This window comes from Nerophis ophidion, linkage group LG09, assembly GCF_033978795.1.
Source record: "Nerophis ophidion isolate RoL-2023_Sa linkage group LG09, RoL_Noph_v1.0, whole genome shotgun sequence".
In the NCBI taxonomy this organism is placed as follows: domain Eukaryota; kingdom Metazoa; phylum Chordata; class Actinopteri; order Syngnathiformes; family Syngnathidae; genus Nerophis; species Nerophis ophidion.
The window spans coordinates 17,470,910-17,488,767 of NC_084619.1; the positions used below are offsets into that span (position 1 = coordinate 17,470,910).

At 44.2% G+C, this 17,858-nt stretch overlaps 1 protein-coding gene across 25 annotated transcripts in view; it reads left to right on the forward strand.

Annotated features, from left to right (window-relative positions):
• The window catches only part of nrxn1a (neurexin 1a), a 775,979-nt gene that overhangs the window by 450,406 nt on the left and 307,715 nt on the right, over positions 1-17,858 (forward strand). For 2 of the 25 annotated variants that reach the window (XM_061910452.1, XM_061910453.1), the window contains exon 1: positions 7,474-8,359. The exons of 21 other annotated variants lie outside the window; for them this stretch is intronic. In XM_061910452.1, coding sequence (XP_061766436.1) covers positions 8,113-8,359 — 247 coding nt within the window. In that variant the 5' untranslated portion in view covers positions 7,474-8,112. Of the gene's footprint in view, positions 1-7,473; positions 8,360-17,858 lie in introns of those variants that run through there. 2 more of the 25 variants (XM_061910454.1, XM_061910456.1) reach the window with 1 other exon arrangement.

The following is a 17,858-nucleotide window of genomic DNA, read 5'->3' on the forward strand; positions in this document are numbered from 1 at the left end:
TTCTCCATTCCATCTTAAGTGTTATTGTTCATGCGACGCTGACTGCATGCCTTATGAACAGTGTGTCGCTCACTACATGAATTTAACGGAACCGCTTGGGTTTACCAAAGCCTTGACATCTGCTGATAGTTGAGCTTGTGTGTGTGTGTACAACATGTTTTGCAACTGACATTCTGCAACTGTTTGAATGCATGACATTGACAACAGATGTGGAAGGTTTTTATTTAGGTTTTTCTAATTTATGTTGGCAGTTTAAGCTTCATAAAAATTAGAACTGGACGGGCTAATAGTCGTTTGATCTGCAGAGGTCAGAAGAAAGAATATTCGCTGTAAGGACATTTTACAAACCCCGTTTCCATTTGAGTTGGGAAATTGTGTTAGATGTAAATACAAACGGAATACAATGATTTGCAAATCATTTTCAACCCATATTCAGTTGAATATTCTACAAAGACACAACATATATGATGTTCAAACTGATAAACATTTTTTTTTTTTTTGCAAATAATCATTACATTTACAATTTGATGCCAGTAACACGTGACAAAGAAGTTGGGAAAGGTGGCGATAAATACTGATAAAGTTAAGGAATGCTCATCAAACACTTATATGGAACATTCCACAGGTGTGCAGGCTATTTGGGAAAATGTGGGTGCCATGATTGGGTACAAAAACAGCTTCCAAGAAATGCTAAGTAATTCACAAACAAGGACGGGGTGAGAGTCACCACTTTGTAAGCAAATTGTCCAACAGTTTTAGAACAACATTTCTCAACAAGCTATTGCAAGGAATTTAGGGATTTTACCATCTACGGTCCGTAAAATCATCAAAAAGTTCAGAGAATCTGGAGAAATCACTGCACGTAAGCGATGATATTACCGACTTTTAATCCCCCAGACGGTACTGCATCATAAACCGACATCGGTGTGTAAAGGATATCACCGCATGGGCTCAGGAACACTTCATAAAACCACTGTCAGTAACTACAGTTGGTTGCTACATCTGTAAGTGCAAGTTAAAACTCTGCTATCCATCCATCCATCCATCCATCTTCTTCCGCTTATCCGAGGTCGGGTCACGGGGACAGCAGCCTAAGCAGGGAAGCCCAGACTTCCCTCTCCCCAGCCACTTCGTCTAGCTCTTCCCGGGGGATCCCGAGGCGTTCCCAGGCCAGCCGGGAGACATAGTCTTCCCAACGTGTCCTGGGTCTTCCCCGTGGCCTCCTACCGGTTGGACGTGCCCTAAACACCTCCCTCGGGAGGCATTCCGGTGGCATCCTGACCAGATGCCCGAACCACCTCATCTGGCTCCTCTCGATGTGGAGGAGCAGCGGCTTCACTTTGAGTTCCTCCCGGATGGCAGAGCTTCTCACCCTATCTCTAAGGGAGAGCCCCGCCACACGGCAGAGGAAACTCATTTCGGCCGCTTGTACCCGTGATCTTATCCTTTCGGTCATGACCCAAAACTCATGACCATAGGTGAGGATGGGAACGTAGATCAACTGGTAAATTGAGAGCTTTGCCTTCCGGCTCAGCTCCTTCTTCACCACAACGGATCGGTACAACGTCCGCATTACTGAAGACGCCGCACCGATCCACCTGTCGATCTCACGATCCACTCTTCCCAAGACTCCTAGGTACTTGAACTCCTCCACTTGGGGCAGGGTCTCCTCCCCAACCCGGAGATGGCACTCCACCCTTTTCCGGGCGAGAACCATGGACTCGGATTTAGAGGTGCTGATTCTCATTCCGGCCGCTTCACACTCGGCTGCGAACCGATCCAGTGAGAGCTGAAGATCCCGGCCAGATGAAGCCAACAGGACCACATCGTCTGCAAAAAGCAGAGACCTAATGCCGCGGCGACCAAACCGGAACCCCTCAGTGCCTTGACTGCGCCTACAAAAACTCTGCTATGCAAAGCAAAACCCATTTATCAACAACACCAAGTAACGCCATGAAATTCTAAGTTAATTATTATTTGCAAAAAAAAAATATGAGTTTGAACATCAAATATCTTGTCTTTGTAGTGCATTCAACTGAATATGGGTTGAAAACGATTTGCAAATCATTGTATTCAGTTTATATTTACATTTAACACAATTTCCCAACTCATATGGAAATGGGGTTTGTAATAGAGAGACAACGTGACCTCCGTACAGCTTGTGTGTTTGGCACTAATCATCTTAAAATATCCATACTGTAGTGTAAACACATCATACAGACCAGGGATACCTAAAGTAGGGCCCGCGGGCCAAATTTGGCCTGTTCTGTTAATTAGTCCGGCCCGCCAAAGGGTGGCTAGCAAATTTAACACATATTCATACTGATGTCTTTCAAGCTGCACAATCATTGATGGCATGTCCGCAAGGTCACACTGTAAATTAAAATCAGTAGATTTTACTATAAAAACCTAGCAGCTCAATAGCCAGAATTTTACTGTAAAATCATCAAAAACGGGGAACGTAGATTTTATGGCAAAAAAAAAGTAGCAGCTCAGTTGCCAGAATTTTGCGATAAAAAATGACAATGGTACTGTTGAATTTATAGTAATGCACTGTAAAACAATTGGCACATATTTGATAGTAAAAACAAATGTTAGCTCAGTCACCATGTTGTTTTACATATAAAACGATTTTTAAATGTATAATAATTTTATGTAAAAAAAAACAATTTTGGTAGATTTCTTACAATAAAGCTTCCAGTTTTTTTTTGTTTTTTTTTGTTTTTTTTTTAATCATCTGCATCAGAGGGAAGGCACAAACTTCGAAGCATTATGTAGGGAATCTATGAAACATAGTCACGATTACACTTTTGTCTTTTCTCTGACAAGAAGTCGCCAAAGCGAATTAATCGCATGAATTGTTTTGGCTTAGTTTTTATACCAGATGCAAAAAAAAAGTTCACACTAAAATTGTTATTTTACAAATGAACACATGCATCAAAAAACAATTTAAGTAACGGCACTGAAGAAAATAAAAGTAAAGTTTTTATGGGAAACAAATGGATTTGAATGATTAAATTCTATAGTAAAGTCTAACTTTAAGAAACACAGATGAGCAACAAATGCTATTTGTTTAATGTTGAAGGTAGTTCAAAATAAATATTTACAATATAATGATGCAATCAGAGGAATGTGATACATTTTATTGATGCAGTTGATTTCCTCGGGATGCAAATGGCACCGGTTTTGGCGGAATGACGTCTATGTTAATTTCCTAAAATTGTTGGGAAATGCATTTGAGATCGTAGCAGAATGTTATCGTTCTTGCCGGGCAGTATATTAGGACCCAAATCAAAGTAAAGTAATTCACATACTGTAAATGTATAATAGTGTTTACGTTATATACATTATTGAGGCATTCAAAAGCTGCACACGGTGCTCCGTGCTCCCCTTCCAGATGTTTGCAGCTCCACATATGTTGCTGTGCCACACACAGCTGTGTCACTGCATCACACAGCAGGTACACCTACTTATAATGCCTGAATTGGTGTTCATGCTTTAGCTGCTCCGAGTCAGTGGTGGTGCATCGTAAATTAGGCTACACCTGCCTAAAGAACGGTGTTCATCATGTTTCAATAGGTCAGTTTTCACCCTCGATTGCTGTTATAAACGAGAGTGGTTGTTTTTCAAGATTAGTAGTTTTAAGTGCATGCCCTTCTGTAACATTTTTCTATATGTGGAATTGAATTGACGTACTGAATGTTTCTTAGTAGGGGTTTAAAACAGGGGTGTCAAGCGTACGGCCCGCAAATAGGTTTTATACGGTCCATGGGATGAGTTTGCCAAGTATGAAAATTAACCTTAAATGTTAGAATGAAAGTGTTAAGGTCTTGGTCAAGTGGGGGTCACCACAGGATGCAGAGACGGGAGACAAGGTAGAATTACAAAAAAATTAAAACATTCAATAAGACAAAAAAGGAATAACTAAGAGTGATGGGGCAGAAACGCACACCATGAAATCTGGACAAAATAGGTTCCTCAGAGATCGGAAGGAGAAAGGGCCAGGGCATACTGAGCAGGGCAAGAGTCCAACATAAGTAGTCCTTTCACCTCAGGGGGACTAGGAAATAAACACACAGGAGGTTAGGGAATTCAGGACAAAGTAGCGAAAACATACCAGGTCTGGTGAAGCAGGTCATGCATGTGGGAGGTGCAGGAGACAATAACTGGCGAGGCCAAGCTGACAGTGGCGAGCCGAAATACCGGTGTGCTAATTGCGAGCAGGTGTGCCTCAAGGTCCGCCCCTCACTAAAAGCACAGATGCAGACAAAGGAGAAGGCAGGAAAACACTAAAAACACAACAGAAATAAACTTATGTTCTAAATGTGTCCAATAGCAATTATTTGTATCTTAGCAGATGGTGCTACATATGTAAAAAATAAACCAGATGTTAGTGCACCAGTCGAGGAAAATGATCAAACCACATAAATAACATAATGTAATTTGATTTTAATATATTTTTTTATTTTGATAGATTGAATATTAACACCACTGAGTTGACAGATGAACATTATCACATAATTTATTCAGAAAATATAAACAACAAATAAAGATAGAGTACTATGTAAGTGTAAAAAAAAAACAACAACGTTCCATCCATTTTCTACCGCTTATTCCCTTTTTGGGGTCGCGGGGGGTGCTGGCGCCTATCTCAGCTACAATCGGGCGAAAGGCGGGGTACACCCTGGACAAGACGCCACCTCATCTCAGGGCCAACACAGATAGACAGACAACATTCACACTCACATTCACACACTAGGGCCAATTTAGTGTTGCCAATCAACCTATACCCAGGTGCATGTCTTTGGAGGTGGGAGGGGCCTATCTCCAGGTGCATGTCTTTGGAGGTGTGAGGAAGCCGGAGTACCCAGAGGGAACCCACGCATTCACGGGGAGAACATGCAAACTCCACACAGAAAGATCCCGAGCCTGGATTTGAACCCAGGACAGCAGGAACTTCGTATTGTGAGGCAGACACACTAACCCCTCTGCCACCGTGAAGCCCCTCCCCTCCCCTCCCAACAACGTTATGATTTGTAAATTTTCAGAATTTGCGTGTTCTATTTTTAAACAAAACTATCTGTAGTTGTCTTTATTTTCAAGTTATCGTGCCGTGATTTTACTGGTCCGGCCCACTTGGGAGTAGATTTTTCTCCATGTGGCCCTCGATCTTAAAAGAGTTTGAAACCCCTGGCTTAGAATAACATTTATTCAATTTATTCCTAAACCAATGCATCCGCATGGTGCACTTTTCTTAACAGACCCCAACTCTTATCATTCATATTGTTTTAATCTCATAGGACACATTACACAGTCAATCAATCAATGTTTACTTATATAGCCCTAAATCACATATAGAATTTCTATGTTTTCCACCTCATTATGCTACTCTCCATGGCTTACATCTGCACATTTTGGGGGACATATGCTGTACTACAAACCCAAAGCCCTCCAGTTATAGGAGACATTATTTGTTTTCAAATGAAAACAAAGAGGTGCTTCAGGCTCCCCTTAGTCCAAAACATATTTGCTCACACAAAAAAGGAGGCAAAACACAACAGGAGATCTGACAACTTTGCTCAGTTAAATGCGTGTTTTGGTATAGTTTTTGGAGTTTGCTATTCTGCAGCTGTAACATACAGTTTTCAATGTGCTATCCATGTTTTTTGGGTTTTTTTTTTTTAATCTGTGCCCCACACAGCGGCATCCATTCACTTTACATACCCACCACTAGGGGGCACACAGTAACTAATGATAAACGTGATTAGAGCGTCGCCACAGGGATGATGTCATTAACTTTAAATGCTGCATAACACAGCATTCACTAAGCACACATTATAAACATTGGAATGGTGCTCAAGTGGGCACCACAGTGTCACATGCAATACATGCTTCTTTTTTTTTTTGTTAGATTTCTAATTATTTATCTTTGGCTATGCTGACATTCTTAATTGAGCTTAGTAAAGGGAATTGAAAAGTGCAAATTAATTCTGCATGAAGCTATGGATTTTCAGCTAGGTCACAAAACATGTATACAAGCACACGTCAGGTAAAATAATAATGGATATCGGTTCTACTTTTGCAAAAGTGCACACAGAGATATTTCTTTGTCAAGTTTTTTCTTCGAGCAAGAATTCTAAAACTCTGTGCCAATAGAATGTTGTTGTTTTTTGCTCTGCCTTAGAATGTTGATTTCCAAGGGTGAGAGGGTTTAATGGCCAGTGTGTAAACAGTGGCGGACACAGGCCAGGGTGAGTCTTGCTGACTTCCATCCAAACTTTAGACACTTGAGCAGCCTGCCCTGTTGATCTGGATCAGGTTGGTCAACAAGGCTTTCTGGTACCCATGTTGTTTCCAGTCCAGAAACACATGGCGTGCTCTGTGGCTGCCATCTGGGGACCCTCTTGTGTGTCAAGGGGTCCTATATTATCAGGCAAACGCCGACCTCGGCTTTACACCATATGGATGCATACAATTTGATTCTAATACTTAGATTCAAGGGATATGACTTAGACTTGGAGACCTAGACTTCCTTTTTTTGAACTTTACAGTCCAGATAAAACATTTTGTTGCATTAGCTAGTAGTAGTGCAGGATACAAGAGTATCCATGAATTGATTAACGTGGACCCCAACTTAAAGAAGTTGAAAAACTTATTCGGGTGTTACCATTTAGTGGTCAATTGTACGGAATATGTACTGTACTGTGCAATCTACTAATAAAAGTATCAATCAATCAATCAAAGAGTAATAAGGTTCATATATAATTAAATAGATTACTGCACGGATAAATATATTGCACTTTTTGCATATGCATCCACGTTTATGGATGTATGTTTTATTGTCTTTATATTCCGGCGAGTTAATCTGTTTTGAAGGGGGAATTGAAGGGATTATTATGATGCGTTCAAGAGTCTTATGGCCTGAGGGAAGAAGCTGTTAAAGAACCTGGAATTTCTGCTACGGAGGCTGCGCAACCTCTCTCTAGAGTCCAGCAGTGAAAACAATCCTTTGGTTGGGGTAGTCTCTGCAGATTTTCTAAGCCCTGGTCAGGCAGCGGCTTTTTGCGATTTCCTGGACAGGAACAAGACGAGTCCTGATTATCTTTTCCGCAGTTCAAATAAGTTTTACTGAGAGGAAACTGTGTGCTTTGTACGTGGTGATACCTTCTTGAAGGAATGTTGAAGTACGTGGATAAATAAACTTGGTTGTTCCCTTCTTTTCATCATGTCCATATTGAAAGCAGAATCGGAGAGGTGTTGTGGAAACAGAAATCAGAGTTTAAGCACACAGCTCCAATTCCTGCAATACTCTCAGGCTCCAGTGATTCGCTGTGTGCACGCTGCCTATTTGCATAGCCACTCTCGCCTTTTGCTTCCAAGCTGGCTGCTGAGGCTCCACTCCCCTCCCTCCCTCCCGTCCTCCTCCTCCTCTTTTTCTCCTTCCCCACCTCTCTCCCCGAGTCCTCTCGCGCACATCTTTTGGAAGGGCGCTGTTGATGCTTACCCCTGTTGCGAGAGTGTGTTTCCTGCCTGGGGGGGTTTTCTCTATCCCAGGTGCTGCCGTTGCTTGGTTTTTCATTGAGAGCGCACGTCTCTAGATGGAAAGCGTCTGCGCTATCTGGCACACAAACCACAGGTGCACTTTTCCGACACATGCAAAAGGGACTGGGATTGTACCATGGTTTCATTCCTCCGGACATCCTTTGAGAGCACGGGAGTAGAAGAGCGGGGACAACTATTTGATTTGCTTTACTGAAGCCTTTTACTTTGCACAAACTCTATTTTTTTCCTGGAATATGAACTGTCCTGGTAGGAAGATGTTACTAATTTCGTGAGGGGGGTTTTGCCAATGCTGTGATGTTGTCCTATATTCCCGCTATTGCTTGAGATTATGTTTTATGATACTTATTTACCTCATCCGGTGCGGTTACGGATTTCCTAACTTAACAGACGTCAGCTAGAGGCTCATTTTCCTGTCTGCTGTGTTTACTCACTGTGGATCTGTGCGAGAATCTCAGCACTCTCAGCGTTGGCCAAGTGAGAAATATGCGGCTTTAAAGCTCACTGAAGTTCCATCTTTATTCTAAAGCCTCATCAAGCCACTCAGGAAAGATGCTTGGAGGCTGGAGGACACAGTTTATTCCCCTTGTACCCCCGGATGAGCCTCTACACCACAACTGGGCTTCACTCACCCACCTGGCTTTGTGGATCTCTGCCCTGGCTCTGGGCTGCGTGGCAGGGTCGGAACCAAGCACTGTGGAGAATCTCCACCACCTTCAAGTCTCCCATGGGAACAAACGTCAACACATTGTGCCTATTGCCATCCAAAGATCCCCTGCATCCCTAAGGGCAGGGCACAGTGAGTATTTGGACCAACCTATGCATATTACTCGTCAGACTATTTAGTCATTGCTGGGGGAAAAAAAAAATCAACTTCAACAAAGCCCAAATAGTACTCATGTGTGTCTTACACGTAGCTTTAAGCTTAGGTCCGTCATCCTCAGCAAAGTGTCCTCCGTGTCTCCATGTCCAAGATTAGCCATATCCCTTTCTCCAGATGCTCCACTGTGTCCAGATTAGACAGGATTAGAACATTGTGGTCGCCCAAGGGTGTTTGGAAGGGACAAACATGTATTTCTTCCAGCTCTGCAGGGCACTGAACCTCCCTTACAGGCCAGCATTGCGCATACAGAGATTTTTTCCCCACATGGTCACATATCCTCCTGATAACCAGCGTCCTCTGCAGTGGACATTTATTTGGCATACCTGGGCTATTTTGTTTTATATTTGTAACCCTGACAAAGGAAGAACAAATGTGCACTGCAGAGGATGTAGGTTCTCAGGAGGATATGTAACTGAGTAATGGGAGTTTTGCCACAGACCAGGACACATGCGTTGTCGGGTGACGTCATTACTGCTGACCTATCCTAATGCAGGGGTACCCAATTCTGATGTATGCTCCAGTGTGGTGGTACCTAACTAGTCTCCATGTACCACACTTCTACAGCATAATAATGCATCCAAATGAATACATTAGTTGAAATAACTATAACTGACCATTCTATAGCAGGGTTACTCAACTCAATTGTTTCCAGATAGCTAAGGACCACAGGACTGGATTTATTCCTTCGCTATTACTGTTCTTATTTTGTATATTCCTGAGAACAAATATTCTGCAGTAGACATTCGCAGAGGGGTTAGTGCGTCTGCCTCACAATACGAAGGTCCTGCAGTCCTGGGTTCAATCCCAGGCTCGGGATCTTTCTGTGTGGAGTTTGCATGTTCTCCCCGTGAATGCGTGGGTTCCCTTCGGGTACTCCGGCTTCCTCCCACTTCCAAAGACATGCACCTGGGGATAGGTTGATTGGCAACACTAAATTGGCCCTAGTGTGTGAATGTGAGTGTGAATGTTGTCTGTCTATCTGTGTTGGCCCTGTGATGAGGTGGCGACTTGTCCAGGGTGTACCCCGCCTTCCGCCCGATTGTAGCTGAGATAGGCGCCAGCGCCCCCCGTGATCCCAAAAGGGAATAAGCGGTAGAAAATGGATAAATGAAAATAATAGTGAATATCACAATGGCTCTTTACTGCTTTTAAAGTCCTGCTGCCTAAAAGCCTTTCAAAGACCTGACAACATTGTCGTGTTTTTAGAAACCTGCTACAGATGTGTTAGTCTCTTCCAAGTTGTTTTAATCAAACTCCGGTGGAGGTCTGGTGTCATTCCCAGGCTATTATTTGCCCCCGGATCCCCAAGCTCAGGGATGTCAAACTCATTTTAGCTCAGGAGCCGCATGGAGGAAAATCTGTGCACACGCGGGCCGGACTATTAAAATCATGGCATTGGAACTAAAAAAATATAGGCAACTTCAGATTTTTTTATTTGTCTTACTGTGGCCAAAAATAGAACAAACACATTCTGAAAATACTATAGTAAAAATCTGGAAAAAAATACCCGGCAGCGGTAAAGTTTAGATCCATGAAGGAACGAAGAACGCAAATTAATGTTTATAACTGAACACGTTTACATACCGTACTTTTCGGAGTCACACCTGCCGAAAATGCATAATAAAGAAGAAAAAAAAAACATATATAAGTTGCACTGGAGTATACGTCGCATTTTTTTGGGAAATTTATTTGATAAAACCCAACACCAAGAATAGACATTTGAAAGGCAATTTAAAATAGATAAAGAATAGTGAACAACAGGCTGAATAAGTGTATGTTATATGACGCATAAATAACCAACTGAGAAGGTGCCTGGTATGTTAACGTAACATATTATGGTAAGAATCATTCAAATATACGTTTACCAAACAATCTGTCACTCCTAATCGCTAAATCCCATGAAATCTTATACGTCTAGTCTCTTACGTGAATGAGCTAAATAATATTATTTGATATTTTACGGTAATGTGTTAAAAATTTCACACATAAGGCCAAACTATGAAAAAATGTGACTTATAGTCCGAAAAATAAGGCATGCATAGACATTTATTTTCTTTTGTATTTTTTTAATGAATTAAGTAAAATTTGACCACCTGTTACCGAAACAAAATATAGAATGTGAGCTATAACAGGATAATGCATACATTTATCATTTGTCGGCGTGGCGCAGTGGGAAAGAGTGGCCGTGCGCAACCCGAGGGTCCCTGGTTCAATCCCCACCTAGCATGGCAGCTCCCTCCATCAGTTGGTGAATGTGTGTGTGAATGGGTAAATGTGGAAGTAGTGTCAAAGCGCTTTGAGTACCTTGAAGGTAGAAAAGCGCTATACAAGTAAAACCCATTTATCATTTATCATTTTCAAAACGGTTACAAAAAGTGAACCCCAAAAATTTAGTGTGGGACCCCATTTTTATCATAAAATTCCTAGCGCCAACAAGGATGGAGTATTGGTGCGTGCAAAACAGCAGCAGGTGGCTGTGGCCTGCGAGCCCGTTCTATTACTAATCAAATATCATCCTGGCGGCCATAGATAATTGATTTGCGGGCCGGATCTGGTCCGCGAGCCTTGACTTTGACACCTCTGCCCTAGTTGAATAGCCCGGATGTACATAACCCGTTTAGACCATTATGTAGGCCCCAGTATAGTACTTTGAAAGAGTTGTGGAGACTCTTAACGGGTCTTCAATGTTTTTTTTTTTTGTTTTTTTTTAAATCCAATAGCTCCTTGGTTGCAAAGAGACAGCATTTGCCACAACTATACCACGTACACTTACTGTAACTATTCTATATCCCTCGATCTATCCATTTTTCTCCCACTTACCCGTCGGAGTTGATATTTCAATGCTGGGCCATGTCTTCAGACTTGAACTTAAAGGCCTACTGAAATGAATTTTCTTATTTAAATGGGGATAGCAGGTCCATTCTATGTGTCATACTTGATCATTTCGCGATATTGCCATATTATTGCTGAAAGGATTTAGTATAGACCATCGACGATAAAGTTTGCAACTTTTGGTTGCTAATTAAAAAGCCTTGCCTTTACCGGAAGTAGCAGACGATGTGCGCGTGATGTCACTGGTTGTAGGGCTCCTCACATCCTCACATTGTTTACAATCATAGCCAGTAGCAGCTAGAGTGATTCGAACCGAGAAAGCGACAATTTTCCCATTAATTTGAGCGAGGATGAAAGATTCGTGGATGAGGAAATTTAGAGTGAAGGACTAGAAAAAAAAAAGTTAAAAAAAGCGATTCAGATGTTTTTAGACACATTTACTAGGATAATTCTAGGAAATCCCTTATCTGCCTATTGTTTTACTAGTGTTTTAGTGAATTAAATAGTACCTAAAAGTCGGAGGGGTGTGGCCACGAGTGTGTTGACGCCAAAGTCTCTGAGGGAAGTCACAAAGCTAAAGCAGAACAGAAGCTCCGCAGATCTCCGGTAAGAGCTGACTTATTACCACAATTTTCTCACCGAAAACTGCCGGTTGACATGTAGTCGAGATCCATGTTCGCTTGACCGCTCTGATCCATAGTAAAGCTTCACCTACGGGAATTTTAAACAAGGAAACACCGTGTGTTTGTGTGGCTTATATGCTAAAAGCTTCCCACCTCCATCTTTCTATTTTGACTTCTCCATTATTAATTGAACAAATTGCAAAAGATTCAGCAACACAGATGTCCAGAATACTGTTTAATTATGCGATTAAAGCAGACTACTTATAGCTTGGATTGGGCTGGAAAATAATGTCCGCTACAACCCGATACATCAAACGCACGCGACGTTTTCAACACGACACTTAGCGGGAAATTTAAAATTGCAATTTAGTCAACTAAAAAGGCTGTATTGGCATGTGTTGCAATGTTAATATTTCATCATTGATATATAAACTATCAGACTGCGTGGTCGGTAGTAGTGGGTTTCAGTAGGCCTTTAAAACCACATCTGAGTTCACTTGCAAGTGTATCAACACCAGCTAAGCTTCTTCCAAGCTACACATTTGTTGCACAGAAGGGCAAACTAAAGTGCTGGGCCTGGGACTTCAAATTTAAAAGTTATTTATTGTAATTTTTTTAATACATGCAACACATATATAAATACCTGCTAATTGGCCTTGTGGTTAGAGTGTCCGCCCTAAGATCGGTAGGTCGTGAGTTCAAACCCCAGCCAAGTCATTCCAATGACTATAAAAATGGGACCCGTTACCTCCCAGCTTGGCACTCAGCATCAAGGGTTGGAATCGGGGGTTAAATCACCAAAATGATTCCCGAGCGCGGCCACCGCTGCTGCTCACTGCTCCCCTCACCTCCCAGGGGGTGGAACAAGCGAATGGGTCAAATGCAGAGGGCAATTTCACCACATCTAGTGTGTGTTGACTGTCGGTTGTACTTTCACTTTGACATATGAAAACATGTTCATACCGTTTGTCTCTCACCTTATATTCCGGAGCAATTTCCCAACTTCAGGGAGAGTATGGTCGCTTCGTCCAAGCGGGTCGCCTAACAGTTTCAAAAACCAGAAAAGGAAATATTTCAAAGAGATGCCATGTTGTCTTTACAAAGTAGAAGCGCTTATAGTAAGAAGGGGATTTGTCTGACCCCATCCGTCGCGGTTTACCTGACACGTAACGAATTGGGGGTGTGCACTATCCACTTTAGCCGCCAGATGGCAGTAGAGTGACTATCTTAAAGTGTGTTTTGTGGGAGTGTCAGTTGCTATGTATAGTGTGTGTTGCGATCTGCTGCTCAGATCTTCACATGTTTGTTATTTCCATTTTTGTTTCATTCTCAGTCTGACCCGTTTATTTCCTGTTTTGCCCATCACTCTGGTTACTCATTAGTTCACCTGCTACACTCGTACCGCACACCTGCTTCAGCTAATCACCCTCCTTTATAAGCCAGCCTTTTCTGTTCAGTCTTTCTCGGATCCTAATTTGCCCACGCGCAACAGTGACGACTCTCGACCTTCATCTTTGTATGTATATTCTCGCTAGCTTTTACGCTAAGCCATTTGTTTATTTAATAAATCCATTTATAACTTACCTTGTTGTGTTCATCGCTTCGACGCATCCCCGGAAGAACCAATCCGGCATTACAATGCCACACAAGCGTCACAGTAGGATCCGAGCATCAAAATGTTTTTCCGCGTCGAAACCACGGGAGGAACCCTTCGACTTGGGTTTGTGGTTGGAGCTCGTGGCTTGGGAGCAGGAAAGACTTGACTGTGGGCCTGAAGTCCCCTCCGAAGCCGTTCGCGCTGCCCCGAAGAGGCGGGGGGTCCAGTGGAGAGGCCCCCCGCACGGCAGTAATGTTCCAGCACCACTTATTCCTCCCCATGGACACAGCAAGTTTCACCCCGTCCAGGATTCACCCGTCATTACCGGTAATCCTGCTTGTTTTTTTTCAAATCATTCCTTAAGCTGCCATGACACTTTTTCTGACACAAGCGATGACGTCAATTGGGGAACGCCCACCGGTGACGCAACACCGGCCTCTGTTGATGACATTTTTTCAGAAGATTTTTATATTGTGGACAGTAATTCTCATTCCCAACCTTTTTTGAATATCAATAACATTCATGACAAGATACAGAATTATCAGGATATTTTTTCTTATTATTCTAGTCAACCTCAGTCACCTAGTTTTTCTCCTACACCTCCTTTAAAACCTCTACCTGATTTTTCCCCGGCCAAATCTCAACGGCCTTGTAGACCTCCTCCACCTGTTTTTCCCCCGGCCAAGTCTCAACGGCCTTGTAGACCTCCTCCACCGGTGTTCGGACTCGCGAGGTCATTACCTCCAGCACGTCCTCCACCACCGGTGTTCTGCACTGCTCCCAGTCTGGTTCTCACACCAGCACATGACTCTCGCCTGGTTTTCAAGCCAGAATTAGACTCTCGCCTGGTTTTCACACCAGAAAATGTTGCTAGCCTGGTTCTCAAGCCAGCACTAGACTCCCACCTGGTTCTCACACCAGCCTCCGACCCAGAACTGGTTCTCATACCAGTTACAGACTTTAGCCTGGAGCCCACTCCAGTACCAGCTCCAGAGCTGGAGCCTACTCCAGTACCAGCTCCACGCCGCCAAGCGCCGGTACCAGCTCCACGCCGCCAAGCGCCGGTACCAGCTCCGCGCCGCCAAGCACCGCCGACGACGGGGCTGGAGCCCACACCAGCGTCGACGACGGGGCTGGAGCCCACACCAGCGTCGACGACGGGGCTGGAACCTTCACCTGTGTCGACAGGGCTGGAGCCCACTCCAGTGCCAGCTCCTCGACAAGCGCCGGTACCAGCTCCACGCCGCCAAGCACTGCCGACGAAGAAGCTGGAGCCCACACCGGCGCCGACGATGAGGCTGGAGCTCACACCAGTCACGACTCCTGCGGCTCCCAGGCCGCCTCCGACGACTCCTGCGGCTCCCAGGCCGCCTCCTGCGGCTCCCAGGCCGCCTCCGGCGGCTCCCAGGCCGCCTCCGACGACTCCGGCGGCTCCCAGGCCGCCTCCGACGACTCCGGCGGCTCCCAGGCCGCCTCCGACGACTCCGGCGGCTCCCAGGCCGCCTCCGACGACTCCGGCGGCTCCCAGGCCGCCTCCGACGACTCCGGCGGCTCCCAGGCCGCCTCCGACGACTCCGGCGGCTCCCAGGCCGCCTCCGACGACTCCGGCGGCTCCCAGGCCGCCTCCGACGACTCCGGCGGCTCCCAGGCCGCCTCCGACGACTCCTGCGGCTGCAGCACCCGCATCATCCTCGCCAGCTGCACTCGGGCCTGCTTTGGCTGCAGTCCCCGCACCCTCGTCTGCTGCTTCCAAGCCTGCTGGGATTTCGGTGCTGAGGCGTCGTCCACCACGTCGACCACGGGCGTGGCCTCTGCGAGGTCATCCTCCTCGCCAGACACTCCCTCCTCCATGTCGGCCACGGATGTGGCCGTGCCCGGGTCGTCCGCCTCGCCGGGCACCTCATCCTGCGAGGCGGCCACTAATGTGGCCTTTTCGAGGTCGCCCGCCAAAACTTGTTCGGCAGCAGCGTTCCACCCGCCGCCGCCACATGATGTGTCCTCGGTGGATTCGGGGACATGCGATCTGGCGACCCTCCACCGTGGCCTCCCTCCGCCCTCCCTTCGTTTGTGGACTTTCTGGTTTTGGGGAGGGGGTTCAAGTTTTTGTTTGTGTTTTTGAGACATCTGGTATCTGTCTTTTGTTGGGGGGGAATACTGTTGCGATCTGCTGCTCAGATCTTCACATGTTTGTTATTTCCATTTTTGTTTCATTCTCAGTCTGACCCGTTTATTTCCTGTTTTGCCCATCACTCTGGTTACTCATTAGTTCACCTGCTACACTCGTACCGCACACCTGCTTCAGCTAATCACCCTCCTTTATAAGCCAGCCTTTTCTGTTCAGTCTTTCTCGGATCCTAATTTGCCCACGCGCAACAGTGACGACTCTCGACCTTCATCTTTGTATGTATATTCTCGCTAGCTTTTACGCTAAGCCATTTGTTTATTTAATAAATCCATTTATAACTTACCTTGTTGTGTTCATCGCTTCGACGCATCCCCGGAAGAACCAATCCGGCATTACAATGCCACACAAGCGTCACAGTGTGTTGCGATCCGCTGCTCGGATCTACACATATTATTCGTTATTTTTCCATTCTTGTATCACTCTTGTGTCCTGTTTAGCCGGTAACCATGGTAACTCATCAGTCCACCTGCTACTCCCTGTCCACACACACACCTGTTTTGTCTAATCCCCCTCCTATTTAAGCCAGCCTCTTTGTTCAAATCTTTCTGGGTTCATAGTTTGCTCTCACGCAACTGTACGTCTGGATTTTCGATCGTTTGCTTTCACGCAAGTATTTATATCCTCGCTACACTGCAAAAAGTCAGTGTTCAAAAACAAGAAAAAAAAAACTAAAATTTGGGGTAGTTTACTTGAACCAAGCAAAATTATCTGCCAATAGAACAAGAAAATTCAGCTTGTCAAGACTTTCCAAAACCAGTAAAATTAGCTAACCTCAACCAACCCAAAATACCTTAAAATAAGTATATTCTCACTAATAATAAGTGCACTTTTCTTGGTAGAAAAAAGAGACCTTTTTGCTCAATATGTTGAAAAATGTTCTTAAATTAAGCAAATGCTAGTGCCATTATCTTGACATAATGATATGCGCTCGGCATCATGATTTTTTTTTTTCATGCTTGAAGTCAGAAATTATTACGGTACTTTAATAAAGTAGTTTTATACTTGTGACTGTTGATATTCTAGTTTCAAGCATGTTTTATTCAATATAGCTCATAAAATCTCAGCAACAAGCTGTAATATCTTACATAGATCATTTAGGACCAAAACCCTTAAAACAAGTAAAACACTAACATAAAATCTGCTTAGTGAGAAGAATTATCTTATCAGACAGAAAATAAGCAAATATCACCCTTATTTGAGATATTTAATCTTACTTAGATTTCAGTTTTTGCAGTGTAGCTTCTCACGCTAAGCCTTTGTGTTTTTCCAGTTTACATACTGATGATTTGTTTGTTCTTTTTGTGCCTACGTGCCATTTTAGTTTATCTATTTGTACTTCCTAGTTTTCATACTAGTGTTTTTGGTTTGCCTTTTTATTAGCTCCAGTGTTTTTGTTATTTAGCTCCCTTTGTTACTTAGAATAAATTCATTATTAACTTATCTCTTGCCGTGTTCATGTCTACGCATCCACGAAGGAACATTTCCGGCAGCACTGTGCCAACCAGTCCTTACATAGTGAAGTGAAGTGAATTATATTTATATAGCGCTTTTTCTCTAGTGACTCAAAGCGCTTTACATAGTGAAACCCATTTAAACCAGTGTGGGTGGAACTGGGAACAGGTGGGTAAAGTGTCTTGCCCAAGGACACAAAGGCAGTGACTAGGATGGCGGAAGCGGGGATCTAACCTGCAACCCTCAAGTTGCTGGCACGGCCGATCTACCAACCGAGCTATAGTGGCCCTTTCCATTATTTTCAGTAGTCTGTATTCCAAATTGATTAACCCCCCCACCATCTAATAATAATAATGGATTAGATTTATATCGCGCTTTTCTATTGTTAGATACTCAAAGCACTCACAGAGAAGTTGGAACCCATCATTCATTCACACCTGGTGGTGGTAAGCTACATCTGTAGCCACAGCTGCCCTGGGGTAGACTGACGGAAGCGTGGCTGCCATTTTGCGCCTACGGCCCCTCCGACCACCACCAATCATTCATTCATCATTCATTCACCAATGTGAGTGGCACCAGGGGCAAGGGTGAAGTGTCCTGCCCATGGACACAACGGCAGCGATTTGGATGTCAATAAATGGGAAGCGAACCTGCAACCCTCAGGTTTCTGGCACGGCCGCTTTACCCACTACGCCATGCCGCCCCAAAGCTACCCAGGAATGTGGA